Genomic DNA, 23,404 nt, shown 5'->3' on the forward strand with positions numbered 1-23,404 from the left:
AAAAGTAATATTTTGTAGTTCATTTTGTTGCAATAAAATGTTGTTTTCATAGATTTATTTCTAAATAGTGAAGATAAATTTTAACTATATTTTTAAGAAATTGAAAAATATCTTTTCAAATCTGTGCTAATCAGTTGCAGGCCTTATACGAGGCAAGTTTGGACATATGAACGTATTTGCAATACTTCATTTGAAAATTAAAATATTTTAAAATTATTTGTTTCAAACAAAGTTATCTTTGAACTGACCTGTGTTACTATATTGAAATAGTGGCTTTATTTTTCCACGTTTTAAGTGCCATAATTGCATAACTTATATGGTAAACAAACTTCTGTTTGTAAGTCTCGATAAAAGGTTGTGTTTAGTATATTTTTATTTATTTTAGAAATAGAATATTAAATCAAAGTTAATATTACTAGTTTAGAACATATGTCCTCATATAAAAGTTACGTAATTTATATATTTTATTAAGGAATAGAGGCATAAAGGGTCTCTCGCATAATTGTCTGCCTTATTCTTGCAGTTTTGATCCTAAATTCCACAGAACCAGCTGAATATTGATTTTCCATCAATACAACTTTATTACTTGTAATTTTAGTCTTTGATTTTTTTAATACAATTTCTTTATTTACCTTTTTTGATAAATAACTTTTTTAATAATAAGTTAACCGTTGTTTTACTGTTTTATTTAATATATTTTTTAAATAGTCACTTCAGATTTAGGTACGTTAATACTCCCATGATACTAGGCAGCATTTTAAAGTTTATCTCGCTAAATTATGTTTGAAATAAATAATATGTTAGTATCTTTTTCGTATCTAATACTCTTTGTATGACATACACACACTTATAACCATAATTAAAATAACCAACACAATAGCTTTTAACGATCGGATTTTTCTAAAGACTTACGGGTTGGAGCTTTCAGCTTATGTTTTTTCTTTAAAAAAAAATCTACAAAAAATCTTTCCTGTATCCATTGCTTGCTATTGTTCGTACTTTAGATACTGATTTCTACTCAATCGCTCGATGTACTTCATCCACAACAATATTTCATCTCCTATTTGTTCTCTCTTGTTCTATAAAAAATCTCTCTTTAAGCTTTTATATAAACATAGAGAGCAGATAAAAAGCCTATACCGAAACTTAACATATATCTGTACTAAAAACCGACCATTAAATGAACGAAAACCCTTTCAATGGCCTAAATTAAATAAAATGATAGCACTCATCTTATCAAAAATTTCGATGTCATATACGAATAATATTTTTGGGCCCAAAATAATATAAAGAGAATTATATAAATATCGTATGTAATGTAGAATATTTTTATTTTCGAGTTAATAAAATACCTTATGAATATAATGAATATCCTTCAATGTTTTGGAAATAATCTGTTGTTAAAATTTATATATTCGGATGTGATGAAAGGTACGCTTTTCAACAAAACCTTTTAATATTTATACGAGATATTTCATCATATATTTTGATACTCTTATCAACTCTCTATGACTCCAATTAGTTGTATCTTAATTTCACTTCCTCGTATTTTAGCTAGGAATAAATAATATTATCATTGAAAATAATATATTTTATATATATGAGGTTTAATATATAATACATATATTATTTTTGGTTTTATTAACATATACTTTCAAACATAAATATAATATTTAAGGAAATATAAATTAATTAGAAAGCTTTTTGCGTTTGGTATATTTTTTTTTAATAAAATTATTGTTTTTTTTTTAATAAAATAACTAGACTTTTAATGCAATATATTAAACATTAAAGCGGTTTATTTATTATTAAATACGTTTACAACGTGAGTAGTCTAGTTAAAAACTAATTTCTCACAAGTGATGTATATTCAAATGTAACGATAATTTAATGATATGAACTGAGAGACGTGAACATAAGTTGATGTCTAACAAATTCTCCCATATAATTGATCACGGACAATACTTCAACTTGTTATTTACTACAATCTTGTGATTTATTTATTGTGATAGTCATTTTCTTACATAAAACAGTGTTATGTAATGTATCAAGAACCAATGGTTTAAACCTAAAATTATAATTTTTTTTGCTAAATGACACTCCCGTTATTGAATAATTACGGTCTCTACAAATTGCCACTTTTTACTGACGTCCAAATGATTGATGCGCTTATTCAATTAAGAAAATCTGTAACATAAATCTATCGCAAGTAATTAACGACATTCACTCAACGATTTCCTCCGTATATTTAAAGTTTTTTAATACCGATTATAAGTGAGCTAAACATTTATTCATCTCATTTTAATGTCCCCTGGAATATATTTTTGATCTTAGATCAATACACCGAACTATGACATACTAAAAAATTTACCGATAGTAACAAAATTCTTAACATTCAAATAAAATTTTGTTCTTAAACTTTTATATTGTACCGAAGTTACAGACAGATATTTCTATTTATACAAATTTCTTTAAAAAAAAAAATATTTATATGAAACAAAGTTTGACCTTGAACTTAGCAAAAAAATATCTTGATATTGAAATCAAATGCATTATTATTAATCCTTATGAAATATCCCCGGTTTCTATTCATATCGATTATTCACAATCAACAATATCTTATCTCCCCATTAAATCAGAATATCGACAGATAACAAACTGAATAATTTTATCTATAATAAGAAACAATAGCTGATCGGTATTAATCAACAGTGACAAAACAAACGACGTATTATTAAGTAAATAAGTGATGTGAGTGAAAATTTTAATAATTTTATTAAAACGTAACGTTAAAAGGTAAGAATGTGATCTAACTTGCACTTTGTTTCATATAAAATACTGGATTTCAAGAGATACCTTTAAATATACATTGATTACATTAAGAAATCACCTTAATACTTATGATATACTTTACAGTAATAATTTATTATCTATTTCAAGGTGTCGAAGCAGCAATAACATTTCTATGTAGAATTGTTTTTTTATTATAATTACAAAAATGATTCCCCACGCCAAAACTATGGAGGAAGCTTTGGACTCTGAAATAAGATATCAGAACCTTAAAATTATTAACCGTAAGTGTTTACTCATATAAGAGAGATGATGAATTAAGTGAATAGAGTGACTTAATTCTAAAATAATATTTTTTATCTTACAGAATTTAATTAAGAATAACATAAAGTAAAAATACTTAGCTATAGAATAAGTTTCTTTAAAACTAACGTACTTCTTTCAGATATAACATGGTACGACCGAATTCTATTAAATCGACCAATAAAAGTCGTACTTGCTTTATTTTTGGCAGCGGTCGTCAGTCCCTTGTTGTTATACAGATACTCTTTCTTCGTCAGTATAAACCTGCCACCATCTGACGGGTTTTCTATAGGATCATGTTTGATTCCTCGATCGACAAGACTTCCCTGTGGTAATGGATCCAGCTTACAAGAGCATTGTCACAGCCAGTGCTGCTTTGATCTCAATCTCCATGTCTGCTATCATCGTCTACCCTCAAGGTTTTCCTATATAATGAATCAGCCTTGGAATGAAAATATAACATTGTCGCCTCGGATAGCCACAGAGCCTTACGCTTTTCAGAACAGTATACCTGCAGTCAGACTGTCCGTTGATGAAGTAACAGCCACACATATGACTCTCACGTTTTATAATTCGAGAAATATATCTCTTAATGGAAGGAGACTCCAAAACAAGGAGTATTCGTATACAGTCACGTCGCCGGAGCTGAATATCGTCGTGAGAGCATCAAATAGAACAATTTTTAACACAGCAAGTGGACCCTTCATAGCATCGGATAATATTTGGGAGATGTCCTTTATATTAACCAACGAAATGATGTACGGATTGGGCGAAATACCGTTAAAAAAGAACAATACAAAAGTGATATACAGTCACAAAGGTGGATTTAGTTCCGTGCCACTGATATTCGCCAAGCTTAACAACTCCTATCACGGATTACTATTCGATGCTAATGATCCCACAGAAATCTTCATCTCATTGGAAAATCACGTCGTTGTTCGGAGTATCACGAACTTCGGTTTAAAGTTTCACTTGTTTTCTGGGCCGGAGCCGAAAGACATCATGAAAGACGTTATGGCCATAACTGGGAAATACAATAAGTTGGAATATTGGATGCTGGGCGTTCATATTTGCAGGTATTCTTAAACGTTTCATCGGTAACAAAATAATTCATGTTTTTATTATTTTTTGGTAAGGCAGAACACAAGAAATTTCATGAGGAATTTATATATATGCGTTTTATGTGTATATTTTTTTGTTTCTCTAACAGTGAAGTTCAAGGTTTGGAGTTGAATGCATTTTTAAAAAATGCAACAGCTGAAAGGATGCCATTTGATAGTCACTGTGGTGTCCAACCTATTGTGTTTACTAGTGATCAATGTAACAGCAATGACATAAATAACATCGACGCTATCAATGCTGGTTCTAAATTGCTCGAAAACGCTCAGAAAAAATTCGTACCTCACGTTTCCCCTTACGTATGTATATTCAAACTATCTGGCTTTATGTTTAATAGAGTTAATGTAACAGGTGTAAGTGCAGCGTGAGTTATTTTTTCTTTGTGTAAAAAAAGAAAAAGTAACAAATAAAAAATAAAAGAAAGAAATAGCTAGAGCTAGTTAAGTCTGAATTATTGAAAGAATTTCTTCTCTAACAGTTACTTTAAACTGATCTGTGAGATGGTGGTAGATCCCAGATGGTCCTCAATCCTCATCAATGATTTCAAAGTAGTATTTCGTTACATTAACTCGGTATGGTGTAAAACCATATGAAGGTGACAATTACTTGTTTTGATGTGAATACTAGCGTTTAAAGAATACATAATTTCAGATATACAATTATTAGACAGTTTCATATAAAACTAAATCAGTTATCATTGTGAAACCCAATGAATACCACTCTACTTGAGAAAAAAATGTTTTAAATAAAAAATAATTTAAAAATTTTGAGTCACATTTTAAGTTAATAACTTTCTTCGAAACACTTAAGAAATTTATAGTTATTTGAATGACATTTTACAAGTTTTTTATTAAAAAAATTTATCAAGACATATCCGTCTTAATGTTTTGAGAGTAAAAAATTTTGTATGATAATATCACAAAATAAATGTTTGTCTAGTTTAGCAAATATGTTACTCGGAATCATTTTATTAAACTACCCTTGTCACAATTTTTCGTAATAAATAAATAATGTCTGATTTATATGTTTTAAATGTAAGGCAATAAATTTTTGTTCCCTTGAAGTGAAGTGGTTATAAATGCTTTATTATTATTATTATATTTAATAAAATATATATTCTAATATATTTTAGATTCGTTATGAAATAAAAAATGACACAGATATACAAAACACGACCACATTTACTGAATATAACGTAAGCTGTGAAATTATGCCGCATTTTGATAAATTAATGTATCGAACACCAAATTCAAATGAGGTGTACACCGGGGAAATCAATGATTTTGCAGTCATATATCCTAACTACGAGGACGCTCCACCAGAATTTCTAGAGAGTTTATGGGCTTATAACAAAAAAATTGATGGTATTGTGCTCGAAAACAATTTTCCCTTAGACGAAAAAGAGAAAGATCTAGAAGAAATGTCTTTATACCTGCCTTACTTTAGTCAGGTAATAATAAAAAATAAAAATGTATATTCTGTAAATTCTTAATAACATGTATTATAAAGTTCCTTGTGTTTCAGCACTTTAAAAATGCGTTTAACTATACGCCACCATGGAACTTAACACTGGCTGATTATAACCAAAGCTACCTCTTCCAACATAACAGATATGGCAATAATTTTGTAGATGCTTTCATAAAAAGGTCCAACGATATTCCTATCTGGTCGAGCAGTCTTTGGCTAAATTCTGGAACTAATATAAACAGACAAAGTGTTAATGCTTCCTGGCTTAATCTTAATAATGAACTGGTAAACGCAGCTCTAGGAGGGGTATCTGGGCATTGGCTATGGTCATCGCCGATATGTGGGGATACAGAATATTTTAATCCGGAAACCCAAACGAACCTTTGCATTAAATGGTACCTAGCAGCAGTTTACTTACCAATTGTGAAAATACATTCCAAAGTGATCCCAAGATATCCTACTGCTTTCGTGGGTACTCATAAGACTTTGGCTATAGAGGCAATAGGTAGAAGATACAGTCTGTTGCCATATTATTACACTGTGCTCCAAGAAGGACCTTTACTGAGACCTATGTTCTATCAATATCCAGCATCTCAAGCAATACGAGATTTAAGCTCTCAGTTTAATGTTGGTGATAGTCTTCTCATAGCTCCCAATTTACTGCCTCTTCAAAGTCATGTTCAAATTCGGAAACCTCCGGGCTCCTGGTATGAACTGTGGAGTGGCACCAAATTGCAAGGTCAGGAAGGTGACCTACTTACATTATCTACCACGGATGCTGACCTCATGACTTTTATCAAGGGAGGTTCTGTGATATTAATACAGAGGGTAAATATATTATACCATCACCTAAAATTCGTACAATTACTCCTATAACTACATAATATAGTGATAAATATATTGTTATTGTTCTGGATTTTAAAAATAACATTATTTTAAATAGATTTTTTTTTTTTCAGAAAACAGAGTTGTCCGCTTCTGATACATTGCTTACTGAATTTAACGCAATAATTGCTTTGGAATGTATCGAGGAAAACGTGTGCTCGGCTTCAGGGAAACAATTTGTCACTGACGGTCTAACATTGGTGTTCGAGGCTAATGCTCAAAATATGACGATATCTGCTATTGGTAACGATTTCATGCCTATGTGCGATTTCAATTCTGGCACATGGGGTTACGACATCAAACTCTATAGTATCTATGGTTTACCAGATGAGATTAACAATATGGATAATCAGAGGCAAGTGAGTCAATTCACAGATTTGTGCAATTTAGAATACGGCGACAACATCGTTATAAAATTTCTCACTTAATCGTTTCTTTATGTAAAAAAAATTATTATAATTTTCAGAACTATAGAACACATACTTGTTTAATTGTCTGCTTATTTTTTGTATTTAACCATTTTACATCTTGAAATACAGATTCTGAAATGCCGTAATTGATTTATTTAAAATGTTATGAAGAAATGAACCCTATGAACATATTTTTTATACAACTACTTTATCTATTACTGCGTTATATTTTATTTTTAAAAGATTTTCTTGCTCATTTTTGCTAACTACAATTTCCTTGCCAATAAATCTTTAGTAACATATTAAGTAAAAACAAATAAGCTACTTTTAACCTACCAATAAAGTTAAAAAATCATCCTTCATATTTCGAAAATATTATCAATAAATAAATAAAAATATATTTTTAATTATTTATGATATTAACAACATTAACTTGAAATGTTTAAGAAGCTATTTATACAAGGACAAGTGATTAATGATAAAAGTTAATACATAACATTATTCTGATTTGTCAAATATGTAAATTACTAATAATATTATGATGTAATATTGTTTATCTATCTCGTTATACATTGACTGATAAGGGGCAGCTTCCATTGTTGGGGTGCCGATATGGATAACCCGACCTCACTTGAACTTTGATAAATCTGTTATTAGCAAATAGCTGTTATTTATTAACACAAACCTTAAAGTGTTGACATACAGTGTACAGACCAGTCAAGCTAATGAAATCGGAGAAATATCAAGCTAAGAAAGAAGACGAATCTGAGTTAAACGAGAAGAAAGAAACGAAAAAAGCTCCAAGAATGCCGAACATTAAAGTTTTTACTGGCAGCTCTCATCCAGAACTTGCCAAAAAAATCGTCGCTAGACTGGGCCTCGACTTGGGCAGAGCTACCACAAAGAAATTTAGCAACAAGGAAACTAATGTTGAAATAGGAGAATCCGTCAGAGGCGAGGATGTGTATATCGTACAGAGTGGTTGCGGTGAAATAAACGATAACCTTATGGAACTTTTGATCATGATAAATGCCTGTAAAATAGCCTCTGCCTCGCGGGTTACAGCTGTAATCCCGTGTTTCCCTTACTCGAGACAGGACAAGAAAGAGAAAAGCCGAGCACCAATCGCTGCTAAACTTCTTGCTAATTTAATATCAGTCGCTGGAGCCGATCATGTTATAACCATTGACTTACATGCATCACAAATTCAAGGTTTCTTTAACATACCCGTTGACAACTTGTACGCTGAACCGGCGATTACAAAGTGGATCAAGGACAATATACCAGAATGGAAAACAAGTGTCATGGTATCTCCGGACGCCGGTGGTGTGAAGAGGATGACTGCCATCGCTGACAGACTTGATATTGATTTTGCCATCATCCACAAAGAAAGACAGAGGGCCAACGACGAAGATTCAACCGTTCTAGTAGGAGATGTGAGAAACAGAACAGCTATAATGGTCGATGACTTAGCAGATACCTGTGATACTATAGTTAAGGGAGCTCAAAAACTGCAAGAGGCAGGAGCAAATAAAGTATACGCAATTTTAACCCACGGTGTTTTAGCCGGTAACGCTATAGAAAAGATTAATAATTCTTGTCTTGAAGCTTTTGTGATAACTAATACGATCCCTCAGGATAAAAATATGAAACTCTGTCCTAAACTACAAACCATGGACATATCTGTCATGCTCGCTGAGGCAATACGGAGAACTCATTACGCTGAATCAGTTTCCTATCTATATACCAATGTACCTTATTAATTGCTCTATATTTTTCTCTAAATATGACGTAGATTGAGGACGATACGTAAACATTTATATATTAATTGTGTCGTTGGGGGATTTTCTTTATTTTTAGCATCCTTCATAACCCTTGACTGTTACAACAGATGTATTTACTTCCAATAAGCATAATTAATTTCTGGACACGAGTGTTTAAATGAGTTTCCCATTTTATAGCAATGTAACATCCCTAAAAATTCTTTTTATTTACATTCAATACATAAAATTAAAGAAAGTTGACCTCGGAATTTTATTTCAAAAAGACCTAGAAGAAAATCGTAATTTCATTTAGACTGAGAAAATTCAAATTCAATAGGCCCAGGAAAACAATCCTTTTGTTTATCCTTAATACCAAATTTGTGCAAAATTGTAAATTTAACTGCGTAGTTGAAACGTAAACTCTAATCGCAAACACACTCTCAATTGCTTAGATAATATTATTTCAGTCTACTAAATAAGACAGTATATTTCAATTCAAACTACCTTAATATTTTGTTACAAATCAATTTAATTATAATTCCTAACGATTAAATACAAGTAACTTCACGCAGATCTGTCCGCTTTTTTATTATTGATTAACTTATTTATACAGTTTTAAAGTTTTCCATAACTCTTAATTTTGATAACAAGAAGAGATAAAAATTTGTATATGTATACATTATTTACTTTACTATTTACTTATACTTATTATATTATTTTATCTTCATATAGTATTAGGAAATATTAAATATTACATATTTTGTTCCGTACAAATATAAATGTAAATTCTATATTCTGTTACCATGACAACCATCGAAACATTATCCTCTTATATTCTGCTCAAAGATTAGATTATTTACTTAACGTATTATTAAGAAAGCTTCCAAACAATGTTATCAGTTTGATATTTGAATAAGGATAAGGTATATTTATATATTTCTATGTGAACTTATTTGGACATCACGCGTGTAATATAGTATGTATGTACTTATGCAGTAGTCGTTTTGGGTAATTCGGTAAGCAACATGAACATTTTATTTTAAATTTTAAATATACATAATTAGCAAATTATTTAACACTAGGTGTGGAACAAACTTTTTAAAGAGACATGTCCAATATTTGTGATTAATATAGGTAGTTGTCATAATAAAATGGGGAAGCAAACATATTTTATATATATATTTTTGTAATAAATAGAAAGATCATATTATGTGTTTAACAAAACTATTTAGATATTTAATTAAGAAATAAATTTGAAGCTAGCATTAAAAACACGATGCGTATCCGGACAAACCCGAACACGTGTGACGTCATGATGTTAATATCTACTTGCAGTAAACATATGATAGCGATTTGACTATTGAAAGATAAAACTGACGTTTTTATAATCAATATATTATTTAATATAAAAGAAATAAAATCTTTAAAAGTATCGTTAGGGTTTTGTAATCGTTTTGGACAATTTGGAACAAACACCTCTTAGAAACAATTTTCAAGAAAAATACAAAAATGTTTTTAATGTTGCCAATGTGATAAACTTGAAAAATCTGACCTAACCATAGCGAAGAACATAAACGATTCTTTATTGTAAATGTAATTTCTATGTAAGTAATTCATAATATCAAAGTGGTTATAATTATTTCCGTGATCAATATAAATTAAATAAATTGAGTATTCTAATATATTAACCGAAACTCCTAACTAAAACATCAGGACATAAATTAGCAACATTGAAAAAAAAGTTTAATTAATAAATCTTCTATCTCATAGTAACAGAATTAATTAGCATGAAAAAATATTGAAGTTCAGAAATATATATCTACTGTTTGTTAATACATTAAAAAATATATAATTACTTTGACTTCACTGCAATCTGCAGTGCTTTTAGAGCCACACAACATGGTTTAAAATGTTTTCTTTATGTAACTGTATTAGTTTTTGTTTCTAAAATAAAATTAACTACGAAAACTACAATTTAACCATAAAATATTTGTAGGCATTACAAGTAACGTGTAAAATAAGATTCATACAACCCGTCATGAGTTCGGAAGCAATAGGAGTTAGTAGTAATATTTTATATGGACCGTTTGAGCACGACTGTAAAGGGTTCTTTAACCAAAAAAAGAACTATAAATATTTAAGCAGGTTTATCATACGTTATTAAAGGTTAATAATTTAACATCATAATCATATCAATAGCATAAGCTAAGGAAGTAAAGAAATAATTTTATGACATTTCTATTGACAAACGTTTGACACTACGTAACTAGGAATTGATAATTTAATTTTATTATCACATAAGCAAACATGTCAAATGTGAATTGATTAATAGCTTAAAACTTTTAAGAAGTCGTAGAATATCTTTGTTTTTAATTAAAGGATACCCAAACAAAGATTAGGTACTACACTACTTATTGACAATTGATAATAGTACTTTTGGTATCAATATATAAAACAAAAATTGCTTACAAGATTCTCCTTGTTTTTTGTAAAAATTCAACCTGTTTTTATATATCTTACAATATGCTTATGTTTTTCGTATTTACTTAAGAATTCCTTTATATTATTTGCTTACTAAAGTTAAAATGTTTCATATATCGATGTCTACTAGAAATTTCTAATATAAAATTGAATGATTGATTTAAATAAATCTTAAATTTTTCAAGTTATCCACACTCTTCCTAGCTACTTCATTTTGTGTTACAGATATGTCTAAAGCCGGCAACTTGCCTATATTATATAAAACTGATGCAAGTCCCCCGGCCAGAGCGGTTATGATGGTAGCTGAAATATTAGGAGTACAATATAGTAATTGTGAGATAAATCCAGTGCTTAGGGAACAGGACACACCAGAAATGACAGCTGTAAATACAGATTTTAATTATGTAGCTCCAATATATACTTCTAGATACCTTAAGTGTTTGTAATGGACAGAAAAACAATTTGCTCAGTACACATAAACTGTCCCATACAAACATCTTTCAGCAATTCCATCCTTTGAGATGTAAGGGACATGGTTTAAGATTGCTGTCCAGTCTAATATGTATATTTTTTACTAAATCCACATCTTTGTCTCAGAAGGAAAAGTTGTTTATGAATTTAAAACTTGTAAGAAATGCTTCCGACATCTGCACTAGTTGTTTAAGTTATCTAACTAGTTATTTATTCATACGTAGTAATGTATGTGTTTAATTTTATTTTATATTTTAGAAAAATCCTTTAAGAACCATTCCATACATAGAAGATGATGGTTTTTGTTTAGGGGATAGGTGAGTAAAGACATGTGAATATTTAAATATAATGCTATGCTGTAACTATAAATACAAACCAATGAATTTTGAACTCACTTTTTGTATGTAATATCATCAAAAATGTCTAAGTTTTTAGTTAATTTTTAAGATTCGCTGACAATAATAAATCAACTTTCATTTTATCTGTTTTATATAATTTAAACTAGGTGCTATAGTCTAGGTAATAAGGTAATATTCATATGTTTTCAGTCATGCTATAATACTTTACCTTTTTGACAAGTACGCAAAGCCAGAACATGATCACCTATATCCAAGCAATGTAAAAATTAGAGCCAAAATCAACCAAATACTATTTTTCGACTGTGGGGTGTTGTTTGCTCGACTCAGATCTGTGATGGTATGTAGATATTATTGTTTATTCATTTTTATTAAAAAAATATATAAATGAAAACGTCTTATTTAAGAACTAGTTTTAACATAATGTACACTTTAAATTTGTTAAACATCAATAAAGTATCTCTGTATATAGTTTCCTTCAATGGAGTTTGTTCTCACTATTTATATATATAGAAAATATTACAGGGAATATATTTTTTTAATAATAACCTTAAGTTCATTGATTTTTCTATCTTGATATTTTTTACTTAATACACATGTCACAATATATATATATGTAATATATATATTATACATGCAAAATATATAACAAGATTACAGTGGATCCCCCCCTAATCTGGCCCCTGTCTATCCAGCACCCCCTATAATCCGACATTGTCTATTATAAATGAAACTAACCCGTTATTTTATTATTTTTAAAAATTGGAGGTTCTCGTCTGTTCGTGATCATGGTTGCTGTAAAGTTACCGAAACGTCGGAAGTGTGTAGTTTTTAAAATAATAAAATGCGCGTAGTAATCCGAAAAATATTAGTTTGATTTAAAAAAATACTCGCGAAAGTCTTAAAAAATTATTGTCTATTACACATTATGAATATTTTCTTGATAATGTTTGCTAATGCACCAATGAACAAGTTACAACTTGTACCCACCATCTCTATTGTGCTCGACGCGTAAGATATTTTTTTGATCTCATTGCCCAGTTTGAATTTGACTACATATGCTACGTTAATTTTATAATAAAACGTGATATTTCCATTGTGCCATTTAATTTACTAGATTTGACATACATAATGAAGCATGATTTGTACTTCAGAGCACATATGTAGGTATATGTAATTTGGGGCGGTAGAGCCTAGCTGTGGTGAAATTACTACAGCTCGAACATGGGCTGGCTCGAGCGGGGCAGTACCACCCTCTCACAGAAGATCGGAGTGAAGTAGTCTGATACGGCCGCGTTTCGTCCGATGAGTGAGAGAGAGCCGGTAGCCCTTTCCCTTTTCCCACCCTTTCCTTCTTCCCCAAATAGGGTGGCAACGCATCTGCAAAATTTTTTGCGATGTCCATGAGTAACGGTACTACCTCCATTAGGTAGGCCGCGTGCTCGTTTGCCTCCTTTTGACATAAAAAAAAGAAAAAAAAACGTGAACAATCTTATACTAGATCTGTAATTCGGACAAGGTATTCTTTTGTAAAAAAAATTCGGACTATAGGGGGTGTTAGGCTCTTTTCTACTCTGTAATCCGACATTTTAGACAGTGCTCTGCAAAATGTTTGTTTGACTGCCGAGGGTCCACTGTAGATAAAAATTCAACTAATGACATAAATCGATATTTCAGGCTCCAACTTATATGGGGAGATTGAGCGAATTATCCCAATCGATGAAACGTAATATAGAGGATGCGTATAGAATAATAGAAGCGTATTTATCAAACACGCTGTATATAGCAGATAATAATGTTACCTTAGCCGATTACAGTGTTCTTGCTACGATGTCATCACTTCATGGTCTGCATCCAATAGACAGTAACAAGTTAGTTAATACTAACTATATAGTAAACTTACATTTTATTCCATAAAATGTTTATGCATGAGGACAAAATTTCTTGTAACAGTAACTAAATTGTAATTCAGACTTCGGTGTTATAAAATCATTATTTTAGAGAGCGAAATTGATACTTTTATAGCCAGTTCTATTTAACTAACTTTTGTTTCATATATTTTATTGTTACCCAGATATCCCAAACTCCTGAATTGGTACAACAGAATGTCAAGTCTACCGGTGTGTAAAACAATAAACGATCCGGGGGCAGAATTACATGTGACCGGGTTGAAGAAATTAATGGAGCAGAAAAAATTGTCAAAGCTGTAAATATATTGGAAAATATATGAAGATAGTTTTTGATTATAGAGTACTGAATACATAATTTTTTTAAGGTTATATTGAAATTTGTTTATTTTATTATACCATTTTAAGCAAACAGTTATTTTTGTGTGATTTTTTTTTCATTTCTAACTATGTACCATAATTATTTTTGTACATACCAATGCAATTAGATTTGCTATTGAAGCGTGGAGCGTGGTTGTAACACGAAAACAACGGAATCGTTACGAATCACAGGTTTTCATTTATTTTCAATAACTAAAAAGAAATGCAAAGATATTATTATTTAACTTTACACTCCAGTAACGTCTAGGCTACCAATGGATAACTTGTGAAATTAATGATTACAAAAAACGTTACACATTTCCTATAAGTCTTATAAAGGTCTCTCGCGATTGCCGGTCGGAACATAATAGCACTTATATATCGAAGTACACAACTAAACGAGATAGTTCATCACGCATAGACTTTGGAACAAACGTCCAAGTCCAGTCACTTTGATTGAAATGTCGCACGCTTGTCCTCAGACGACTGCATTAGCCATCCTCCTTCGGCGGAGTGAACCAGCCTGAAAAATTTATAAAAATGTAAATAAAACGACACAAAGATTATACAATCATAATTAGAGAGATATAGTACTGAGTCAGATTATAAATTTTGCATACTACATACATATTATGAATTATAAACATACAGAATTTTTCAAATAATTTAAAAATATTAATAGGTGAAAATTTAACATTTAAGTGTATCTACACTGAAATGTAACATTATATTCTGTAAAAAAAATTATTTACGGTAATTGTTAAAAGTATTTACACATTTAAATTTATATTTTTCTTCTTTATGCTGCATTAGTTTTTCAAAACTAACATTTGTTAATACAAAGGTTATATATCCCACCATTTTTCTCATGTATCTGCACTAGGCACTTGAAGCTCTGCTGAGCTCGAGCTAGACTATACTGAGTCTGCGACACGACCTTCGACGCCCCAAACTGTATACGGGCCTTCCCCTTCACCAGGGTAGCGGCTATCTGCATGATGACAGCTTCTACTGTGTACGCTGACGACCAGCCTTGTTTTGTCAGCAGTTCCATACATATAGCACCCCCCACTAATACATACCCACCTGAGGAGATAGAAAAAATAGATTAAATTTGACATATAAATATAGTTTATAAATGATGTTATGTGATGATATATTGCTCATATTGGTAGAGTTGGTTATGACTGGCATATAAAAAATAAAAGAAAAAGTTAACAAAGATATGATTACACTTTTTGAAACATTGAGAACTAAGTGTGTACTATCCCTTTATAAAAAAGAAAATTGTTTATAGCTCATTCCTTATTTCAGTTTTGTAAGAAATTTTAAAAACCTAATTTAAAGTAAAAGTTGTTTTTTGCAGCAATCAAATTCAACATACTAGATACTGGAATAAGTACTTGCGTATCATTGCACATCATATTAGTTACATTTATAATGTACAGTTACCTGATATAACAGGGTATACGACCCTCACGAATGGCGGTTCGAAGGGGTAGGTTTCTTTGAACATTATATTAAGGAGTATAGAGTCTTTTCCCTCCTTCTCCTTGAGGAGTAACAGGTCATTGTGCAGCGGACTGTCAGGGTCCACGGAACGCAGCGTTATGTTCCATTCATACAGCGAATCATTCACTAATTCTAAGAGAAAAAAAACCTTCATTAATACATAGAAACATTGATATTATATATAGCATGTAGTGTTGCCATAAAATGATATTCAAAATTCATATGTCAATTATGAAAAATTTATTTATATATTACGAAATTTTATGTGTCACAATTATTACAGTAAAATATGCTATTCTATATGAAACTGAAAAATGACCAGATTTTATATAAAATCAGAATAAGTTTGTTATTTATTTTTGTTACATTAAATATTACAAAAGTACGTATGATAAAAAAAATATTTTGTACACCTGTGTATTCCATTATTATATAATATTTTCTAAAAATCATTCTTATAACATATTTTAAGCTTACACACTATCGAGACATCAGATTGTGGAGTCATGCTTATATATACTTGTTTATTTAACGTCTCGTTTACAATTATCAGGATTATTTTTGCTTCCTAAAACTGAGTTGTCATTAATTTATTTCTCTACTTAGTCATTTAATCACAGTATTTTAAAATGAAGTTGTCAGTAACACATCTGCCATAGTCGCTTTAAACAACGAAGAAAAATCTAAAGGCGAGTTACAGCTCAAATTATTGAAGGCTGTCGTGTGTAACACAAAAATACTCCTTGGACGGACAAACTCAAATTAGAAATGTTATGTTCAAATAGACAAAGTTTTGTTGCGAGTGGCGCCAAGGACAAGATAACTGTGTGGTGACAATAACCAAGCATGTTGGTTGTTACAATATAGTCTTTGTATGCTTATCGGGCCATGGTACTAGAGATTTGGAAGAGTCGAAGGTATCATGAAATATGGAACACTGAAACAGTATAAACATATTTTGCAGGTAAATGTCGTTCTGTTTGGTTTAGGATTACGCAAACCACAGGGGCTATTTATAACAAAAACTCCAAAGGAGTTAGACAAGGTGTGACCATCTCAGACACCACCAACAGGATGAGCTTTTGTGTTAAGAGAGTAATGGAAATGTTTTCAGTTATTGTCCATCCTTGCAATATGGCATTTGAAGTGCTTTACATAAAAGCAAATAATAATGCACAAGATGCAATGGATTTTTATAAATATAAATTAAAAATAATACAAGAGAGGGTCTTTCGATAACTTTTTAAGGTATGAAAAGCATTTTTAACATGGTTGATATTTCTTGTTTAGTGTTTTTTTTTAGGTTTTATTTGATTTTACTATATGCAGAGGCCTTAAACCTGTAGTTTGCAGTGTACACGTCAGTAAGATTGAGGTAAATAACATTAAAAACAATATATATGTGTCTTCATGTACACAGACAAGGACAATTTTTCATCCTTCAATCGATTCACCGTGCTGGTGCCGGATCCATCGCGTTACAGGGAGAGGAGCTTCAACAGTGCCTGGGACCTGCGACCTAGGTGTAGGTTTAAGGGTCCCCTACTTAACGAGCGCTAAACGCTCACCTCCACAATCCAAGCTCCTCTCTCTACTTCACCAAATTTGAAACGAACCTACTAGAGCTGCCTTCGAAGTACGTTCTAAGAATGAACTGATGTTAGTTCTGGACAGCCCCACGTCTTTTAATAAGTTATAGAGAGATTTAACTGTTATACCTTCCGCTTCGACTTCTACCGCGTACAAATTTATGACGAAGATCTAGTGAGTTCGTTAGTGAGCTCGTAATACTTGTTGACCTTGGCGGTATAGGCTTTGGGCATGTTGTTTTCCAAAGGAACCGTAAGCTCTATTATCACAAAGCGCATTAAAATTCGCGAATACATCAATATGTCTGGTCTAGACGCAGACACATACATATCCTCTAGAATTTTGTATTGCCTCTCATACATATCCATCATTATAGTCCAAACCTGAGCCTTAATGATAGAGTAAGGCTTGACTATTTTTTAGTCCCAATTCCTTCTCTCACAAAACCTTTTAATCGCTCGTACGTTGTTATTTCTTTTAATTTAATATGAATGTTTATCAACCGACCTATAGAGTACATGTTGTTCTTGAAGGAATGTGAGCGGTATATGTCTCTGAGCTCCTTCATCAGTCTGTCCGTGGCCTGTAGACTGCCCGAGACGCTGCCCGACAGGTAATCCTGTCGCTGGTTCTGTCTCAACCGCTCTAGTGTCGCTAGGTGCTCTGTTTCCATGTCGTCCTGTAAATTATAACATATCTATATAACTATATGCTATGTATAACCTCACATACATTTTAAATTACATAATAAAAAAATATATTAAATACTTTTGATTTGTGTCTTACTTTTCAATATTATTAATTTTTATTTCATGTTGTTCCACTAAATATATTTTTAAAGAATTATATTACGTATATTTTGTTAAGCGAACAACTGTATCACTATAAACTTAAGGTCACAAGAAAACAAAAGCTTTAACACTCTACACATTTCTCTCTAAGGCCAATAGCAAGGTCCACATAGATTAAATTGTGGTCAAAGGAGTTTGGACGGTGGAGGTGAGCATGTAAAGCGCGTTAGATAGCTGTATCTTAAACCTACATCTGGGTCGCAAGTCCCAGGTGCTGTTCATTCTCCTCTCGCTGCTACGCGATGCACCCGGCACCCGCAGGGTGAATCCATGGACTGATGAGAGATTTCGCCTCTCTTTATACTATTACCCCTCTCTTTATACTAATACCCCGACTTTATACTATTACCCCTCTCTTCATACTAATACCCACCTTGTTGCTCCTGCCAGCATCATCAACCATTTCTAGCGGCAAGTCATCCTCACCCTCTGACTCGTCTTCCTCGGCAGCCATCTCCTCATCCTCCTCAGTACCGGACTCAGCACCGTTTGATGTCACACTTGGCACTCTGGAAATTGACACAGTCATGATAAACAACACACAAAAACTCTTCCAAAGATATTAATATGAGAGATAACAAAATATGACCAAACAATAGAGAGCTATTGAATTAGACGAGAGTAAAGTTATTTCGGCACATTAATGAATCAGACCTTAGTAAATTTTAATTTAAATCAATTTGATAGATAGCTCGTTCGATATCTTTATACACATATATATTTAAGGAGATACAACTTCACATATATAAGTCAGATAGTAAAGGAACTAAATTCTTTATTGCATTTCGTTTACGCTTCTGACTTTTGAGTTTTAATTATACGAGAGGTTGAATATTTAATAAGCCACTAGCTTCCGCCGTCGTCTTCGGCCTTGCGTCTTTTGTTTCCATAATGTAAATTGCGAGAAACAAAATGTATACTTCCCTTCCTCTACAGCGAGTAACTCAGATTATTATTACAAAATTACAATTGATAAATCAAACGTAAAGTATTTAATTGAAGGTGTTATTCATACTTTTATAAGGCAATTGAAATATTTCAGAACTAACTAAAGTATTTATACCAACAAATATATAACACTTATAATGTAATTTTCATTTTCATGAAAATATTTGAATGCTTTACGTATTAATTTATTGAGGTAGAACATACTGAAATGATTACTATGAAACTTTACGGGAATGTAGCATCGGCATCCTCGTAACATAATTTATCCCTTCATCATCATTTATGGTAGACCTACCTCTGATGAGGCGCCGGATGTACTGGCAGTGACAATGAGTCCAAATCAGGTGGTTCCGGGACACCGTGTAGTTTGCAGAGCTCTCTCAGTAGTATACCCACCTGGATTTTTATTTCCTTTATAAATATTATCCGATAGTACTTAGAAGTACTACAAAAAAAAAAATTACAGCTGATTTGAACGTTAAAAACTTTTAGGTAAGGAGACATCTAAAGTATAGCGAAGATGCCGAAAATTATTGAAATATTATAAAACGAAAAATACATTACTTTATATGTACTTAGTCTATTTTTCGTGCAAAAAGTAAAAATTTGTTTGTAAACAAAGAAACATGTGTTTGTAATTAGTTCCAATTAATATAAAACACAAACAGATCAAAAGTAAGGGTATAATGGCTGCAAAAGATGGACGTAGAGAAAGGTAAGGTAAATAAAGATATGGTAAGGTAGGTCATGAAAGTACCTGATTTATAACGTGATTATCTCTCCCCTGTGTGTTACTGAGGATCTGGACAGCATTAGTGACAATGGGATCCTCGCTGTCAGCAAACCACACCGGCGGCGTGTTAGGATACGTCTCCTGGTTACAGAAGGATATATTAACAAAAACTATTAAAACGTTATTATATATTTTAGCAATCTTATATATATACATAGCGTAATATTTTTAACTATTACTAATATAGAGGCATATTAATCATACTATGTAACGAAGAGCTAACATAATATTTGTTTAACCTAGCAGTTATTAAAATATAAAATGAAGATATATTGACACCGGTTTATGTATTAGTACCTGATATAATGAAGGTTTGGATATGATACCTAATACATTATAGTCAAGTACTATGTTTCTTGATTAGTTAATGGATTTATTTGAAACTGAATTACCTAAGTTTAATAATAATAATGATAATAACTATATATATATATATAAATATTGATAGTTGAGAAAATATCTGTCGTTTAGATAAATTTAAATTGTTAACTATTTTTTTCTTTATCATTATTAATGTAACAAAACTTTCAATTTTCAAATTTTTAAACTGAAAAAGTTGAAACGCTAACAAAAGAAAGCTGTTATCATTCTAAACCATTTATTATTTTAAAATATTATAAAATTCAAAAGATAAATAAAAAAATTTTGTAACACAGAAAAATAGACTGAAATGGGAAGAAAATAAAAGACTTTGTTGCTTGCAATCACATAAAAGTGCCTTATCAAATAGTGTGAAGAGAAAAAAAAATTGCTTAAAATCAACAATTTTGAAGCTAACAACCAATCCACCAGCAGGTGTTATTGAACAAAAGGAAACGGAATGTCAATAGCATTCATTAGTTATTATGCCTAAACACTTAATTCCTGAACTCGTTGATCTTTTGACTTTGAAATTTAAAAAAAAAAGATTTGTACAAGTCAAAAAGCATGTTAATCTTTCCATAAATTTGTTTATTATTTGTCTGTTATAAAGATTATCTATATAGATCACATAATTTACTGCGAGTAAAGTCACAGGCATAAATATAACAAATATATTAACAAGTTATATTTTATCAACATATTTCATATAAACAATACAAACAAAGCTTACAGTGCCAATGACAGATTAAACGAAGTTTCTGTATCTGTGAATGCAAGCCAATTATATTTTTCATACTACACTTTGGGCTTTTGAATAGTGAACGCGGAGATGTCAGGAACACATTTCACTTGACCCACTTGCGGCAACACAAAACTTATGTACTCCAAAATTTATGTTTACATATAATAAACATATTAAATATTTTTTTAATGATAACACAAACGAGAACACCTAATGAAATCTTTATACTAATAATGTCTAAAGTATTGATTAGTTATAATTTATATAGCAATGATCAAAATATATTTGTTTACTCAGGAATTTCAAAAATGTTGAACATATTATACATGGGTAGTCCAGACATGTAAAATGTCTGTAAAAAATTTACTTTCCCCAGGACTCGGGGATGATGGAGAGCTTTTATTATGCAAGAAAAAGTTTCTTTGATAATCATCAAACTTGCAATGGGACAATGTTTATATTAAAAAGAACCCTTTGTTTATTGTAATAAATCCTGTTACTTTAACTATATATATACATATATAATGTGTGTAAGTATGCTTTTCAATTAAATATTAATTTAAAAACAATTTCTAATAAATTGTGTACATTACAGCTATTCAACCTTAATTTTAGAATAACACACACATTAATTTAAATTCTTTCAACATTTGTTTAAAAACTGTGGAGCTGCTTATGTTTATGTTTATTTAAAGTATATAATTTATTCTCATATTTTCACTTTTTATAAGGTTTTCAATAAATAATTTTTATTTAAAGATAAATAAGTACTAACTATTTACAATACCGAAAGCCCCATTTACTTTTATGTTAATAAATAATCTTGTACATAACTGTAAGAATGGGAAACACAACACCTTAATAATGTTAATGTTAGGCACAATAAAGGAAAAACAATTTTATATATCAATAAAAAAATATTAAGAGACAAGATCATTATTTCATACAAGGATTTTATTATTATTCATAGGTAATAAGAGGAAAATTTATTGGCTTTAAGTAATAACATACTATATTAATGCACATATACTTAAAACAAGGATATAGATTAGGAAACTTTAAATTATCATAATAAAGGTATTTATGATAAATTTATTTTTCCAGTTTTTTTAGGGTTATTTATATAGAAAATTTATCTTTGTGCCGAAAAACAGTAAGAAACAGCAATAAATCTCAACTGCTGTGGAGACTATTCACACTAACAATAGTCGACCGTCACAAAAAGCAGGTAGCCTCTGTACCCAGCATGACTAAGAGCCTTTGTCCCAAAAACGCGCATTATTACCGTTACCCAAACAAAACCTTCTTACCCTCAATAGCTTTAACACCTTGTACTTGCGCTTACACAAAATTCTCGAATAATCAATACGATGATTCGTCACCTATACGCAAAATCATTTAAAACATGCCATATTATGATTAATACATGCGCGCATTGATAACACATAACCAACAGACAACAATATAAATAACAGGAATAGTTTCTGTTATATGAGCGAGAACACGCGATTTACTTCACACTAGAAATATAATCACTTCCGTACACCCTCTGTTGACAGCCCTGCCCTCATAAACACGACCCTTTGTCCTAACTAACGATAATCAATACGTGCTATCAAAACTTTCATCAACTTAATTGAAAATTAGATAAACCAGAAACGTTATGGACTTATGGTACTTACCGTAATATTTGCGTGTATTTCGTATTTCTTTCCATTTTTGCCAACGAATCTGCAGGTCAGTTCGTCGACACTAGCTGACATTATCTGAAACCGCTCATGGTTTTTTGGAAACACTTGTTCTAAAGTCTTTATTTCTAACTTAAGGGTATTTAAGCAAGCCATTAGTGTATTCAACACTAATTTTTAAACTAAAAACTATTTGCCACATTAGAATACATAGAAATAATTTTACGTTCACTCCCGACCAAGCAAAATGGCGGAACGCAATGGCGGATCAGATATCTACTAATTATTGACAGTAGAGGGCGCATTAATATAAAAAGAACGGGAAATCATCTGTCTCACTTTGAGTCTTTTTAATTTTTGATTAAATAATAATATTAGTATTTACGTTCTCTAATTTTTATTGTCTTCCTTTGATGTTGACAAATATTTTCAAATCTCTGATACAAATTTTGATTCTACATTTAACAAGTTTTAATTTTGTTTTTTTTTGCATTTACGTAGCTTAATTAGTTTTGTACACATAAAATATTTATGATTAAACTCGACATTTAAAAGGTTTTAAATTTTAATATTGTGTTAGTTGCACGTGTGATTTCCATTTTTTA

General features: G+C 30.9%; 4 protein-coding genes across 5 annotated transcripts; 3 read left to right on the top strand and 1 right to left on the bottom strand.

Moving 5' to 3' along the window:
* The first annotated feature begins 2,688 nt into the window (after window positions 1-2,688).
* On the top strand, window positions 2,689-7,120 carry LOC116767875 (alpha-glucosidase 2-like). The gene is made up of 7 exons (XM_032658387.2): window positions 2,689-2,796; window positions 2,941-3,074; window positions 3,236-4,169; window positions 4,304-4,511; window positions 5,345-5,662; window positions 5,737-6,507; window positions 6,639-7,120. The coding sequence occupies exons 2-7, from the start codon at window positions 2,999-3,001 to the stop codon at window positions 6,990-6,992; spliced, it is 2,661 nt and encodes an 886-aa protein (XP_032514278.2). The 5' UTR covers window positions 2,689-2,796; window positions 2,941-2,998; the 3' UTR covers window positions 6,993-7,120.
* Window positions 7,121-7,489: 369 nt separating this feature from the next.
* On the top strand, window positions 7,490-8,998 carry LOC116767877 (ribose-phosphate pyrophosphokinase 2-like). The gene has a single exon (XM_032658389.2). The coding sequence runs from the start codon at window positions 7,700-7,702 to the stop codon at window positions 8,735-8,737; it is 1,038 nt and encodes a 345-aa protein (XP_032514280.2). The 5' UTR covers window positions 7,490-7,699; the 3' UTR covers window positions 8,738-8,998.
* Window positions 8,999-10,989: 1,991 nt separating this feature from the next.
* Window positions 10,990-14,324, top strand: LOC116767880 (glutathione S-transferase 1-like). 2 transcript variants are annotated; one of them, XM_032658391.2, is made up of 6 exons: window positions 10,990-11,136; window positions 11,444-11,601; window positions 11,948-12,006; window positions 12,238-12,385; window positions 13,723-13,916; window positions 14,120-14,324. In XM_032658391.2, exons 2-6 carry the CDS (start codon window positions 11,446-11,448, stop codon window positions 14,253-14,255), a joined length of 693 nt encoding a protein of 230 aa, XP_032514282.2. In that variant the 5' UTR covers window positions 10,990-11,136; window positions 11,444-11,445; the 3' UTR covers window positions 14,256-14,324. The 2 variants fall into 2 exon arrangements, with proteins under 2 accessions (XP_032514282.2, XP_061379594.1); XM_061523610.1 differs by having other exon boundaries at window positions 13,723-13,891.
* Window positions 14,325-14,488: 164 nt separating this feature from the next.
* On the bottom strand, window positions 14,489-23,073 carry LOC116767876 (ubiquitin-conjugating enzyme E2 Q2). The gene is made up of 8 exons (XM_032658388.2): window positions 22,794-23,073; window positions 19,971-20,087; window positions 19,509-19,609; window positions 18,639-18,774; window positions 17,922-18,093; window positions 15,765-15,956; window positions 15,171-15,398; window positions 14,489-14,835 (listed from the first exon to the last, which is right to left on the bottom strand). The coding sequence occupies exons 1-8, from the start codon at window positions 22,953-22,955 to the stop codon at window positions 14,804-14,806; spliced, it is 1,140 nt and encodes a 379-aa protein (XP_032514279.1). The 5' UTR covers window positions 22,956-23,073; the 3' UTR covers window positions 14,489-14,803.
* Window positions 23,074-23,404: the final 331 nt, after the last annotated feature.

Source organism: Danaus plexippus, chromosome 19 (assembly GCF_018135715.1).
Source record: "Danaus plexippus chromosome 19, MEX_DaPlex, whole genome shotgun sequence".
Taxonomy (NCBI): domain Eukaryota; kingdom Metazoa; phylum Arthropoda; class Insecta; order Lepidoptera; family Nymphalidae; genus Danaus; species Danaus plexippus.

Excerpts from the sequence above, each read along its gene's own strand:
- LOC116767880 (XM_032658391.2), top strand. The coding sequence starts at position 11,446 with ATGTCTAAAGCCGGCAACTTGCCTATATTATATAAAACTGATGCAAGT. Across the intron at positions 11,602-11,947 it reads ACACACCAGAAATGACAGCT|AAAAATCCTTTAAGAACCAT; the intron begins GTAAATACAGAT and ends TTTATATTTTAG. Across the intron at positions 12,386-13,722 it reads CTCGACTCAGATCTGTGATG|GCTCCAACTTATATGGGGAG; the intron begins GTATGTAGATAT and ends TCGATATTTCAG.
- LOC116767876 (XM_032658388.2), bottom strand. The coding sequence starts at position 22,955 with ATGGCTTGCTTAAATACCCTTAAGTTAGAAATAAAGACTTTAGAACAA. Across the intron at positions 18,094-18,638 it reads ATGCTGGCAGGAGCAACAAG|GACGACATGGAAACAGAGCA; the intron begins GTGGGTATTAGT and ends TATAATTTACAG. Across the intron at positions 14,836-15,170 it reads GCAGATACATGAGAAAAATG|GCTGGTTCACTCCGCCGAAG; the intron begins GTGGGATATATA and ends TAAATTTTTCAG.
- LOC116767875 (XM_032658387.2), top strand. The coding sequence starts at position 2,999 with ATGATTCCCCACGCCAAAACTATGGAGGAAGCTTTGGACTCTGAAATA. Across the intron at positions 3,075-3,235 it reads GAACCTTAAAATTATTAACC|ATATAACATGGTACGACCGA; the intron begins GTAAGTGTTTAC and ends TACTTCTTTCAG. Across the intron at positions 5,663-5,736 it reads ACCTGCCTTACTTTAGTCAG|CACTTTAAAAATGCGTTTAA; the intron begins GTAATAATAAAA and ends CTTGTGTTTCAG.
- LOC116767877 (XM_032658389.2), top strand. The coding sequence starts at position 7,700 with ATGAAATCGGAGAAATATCAAGCTAAGAAAGAAGACGAATCTGAGTTA.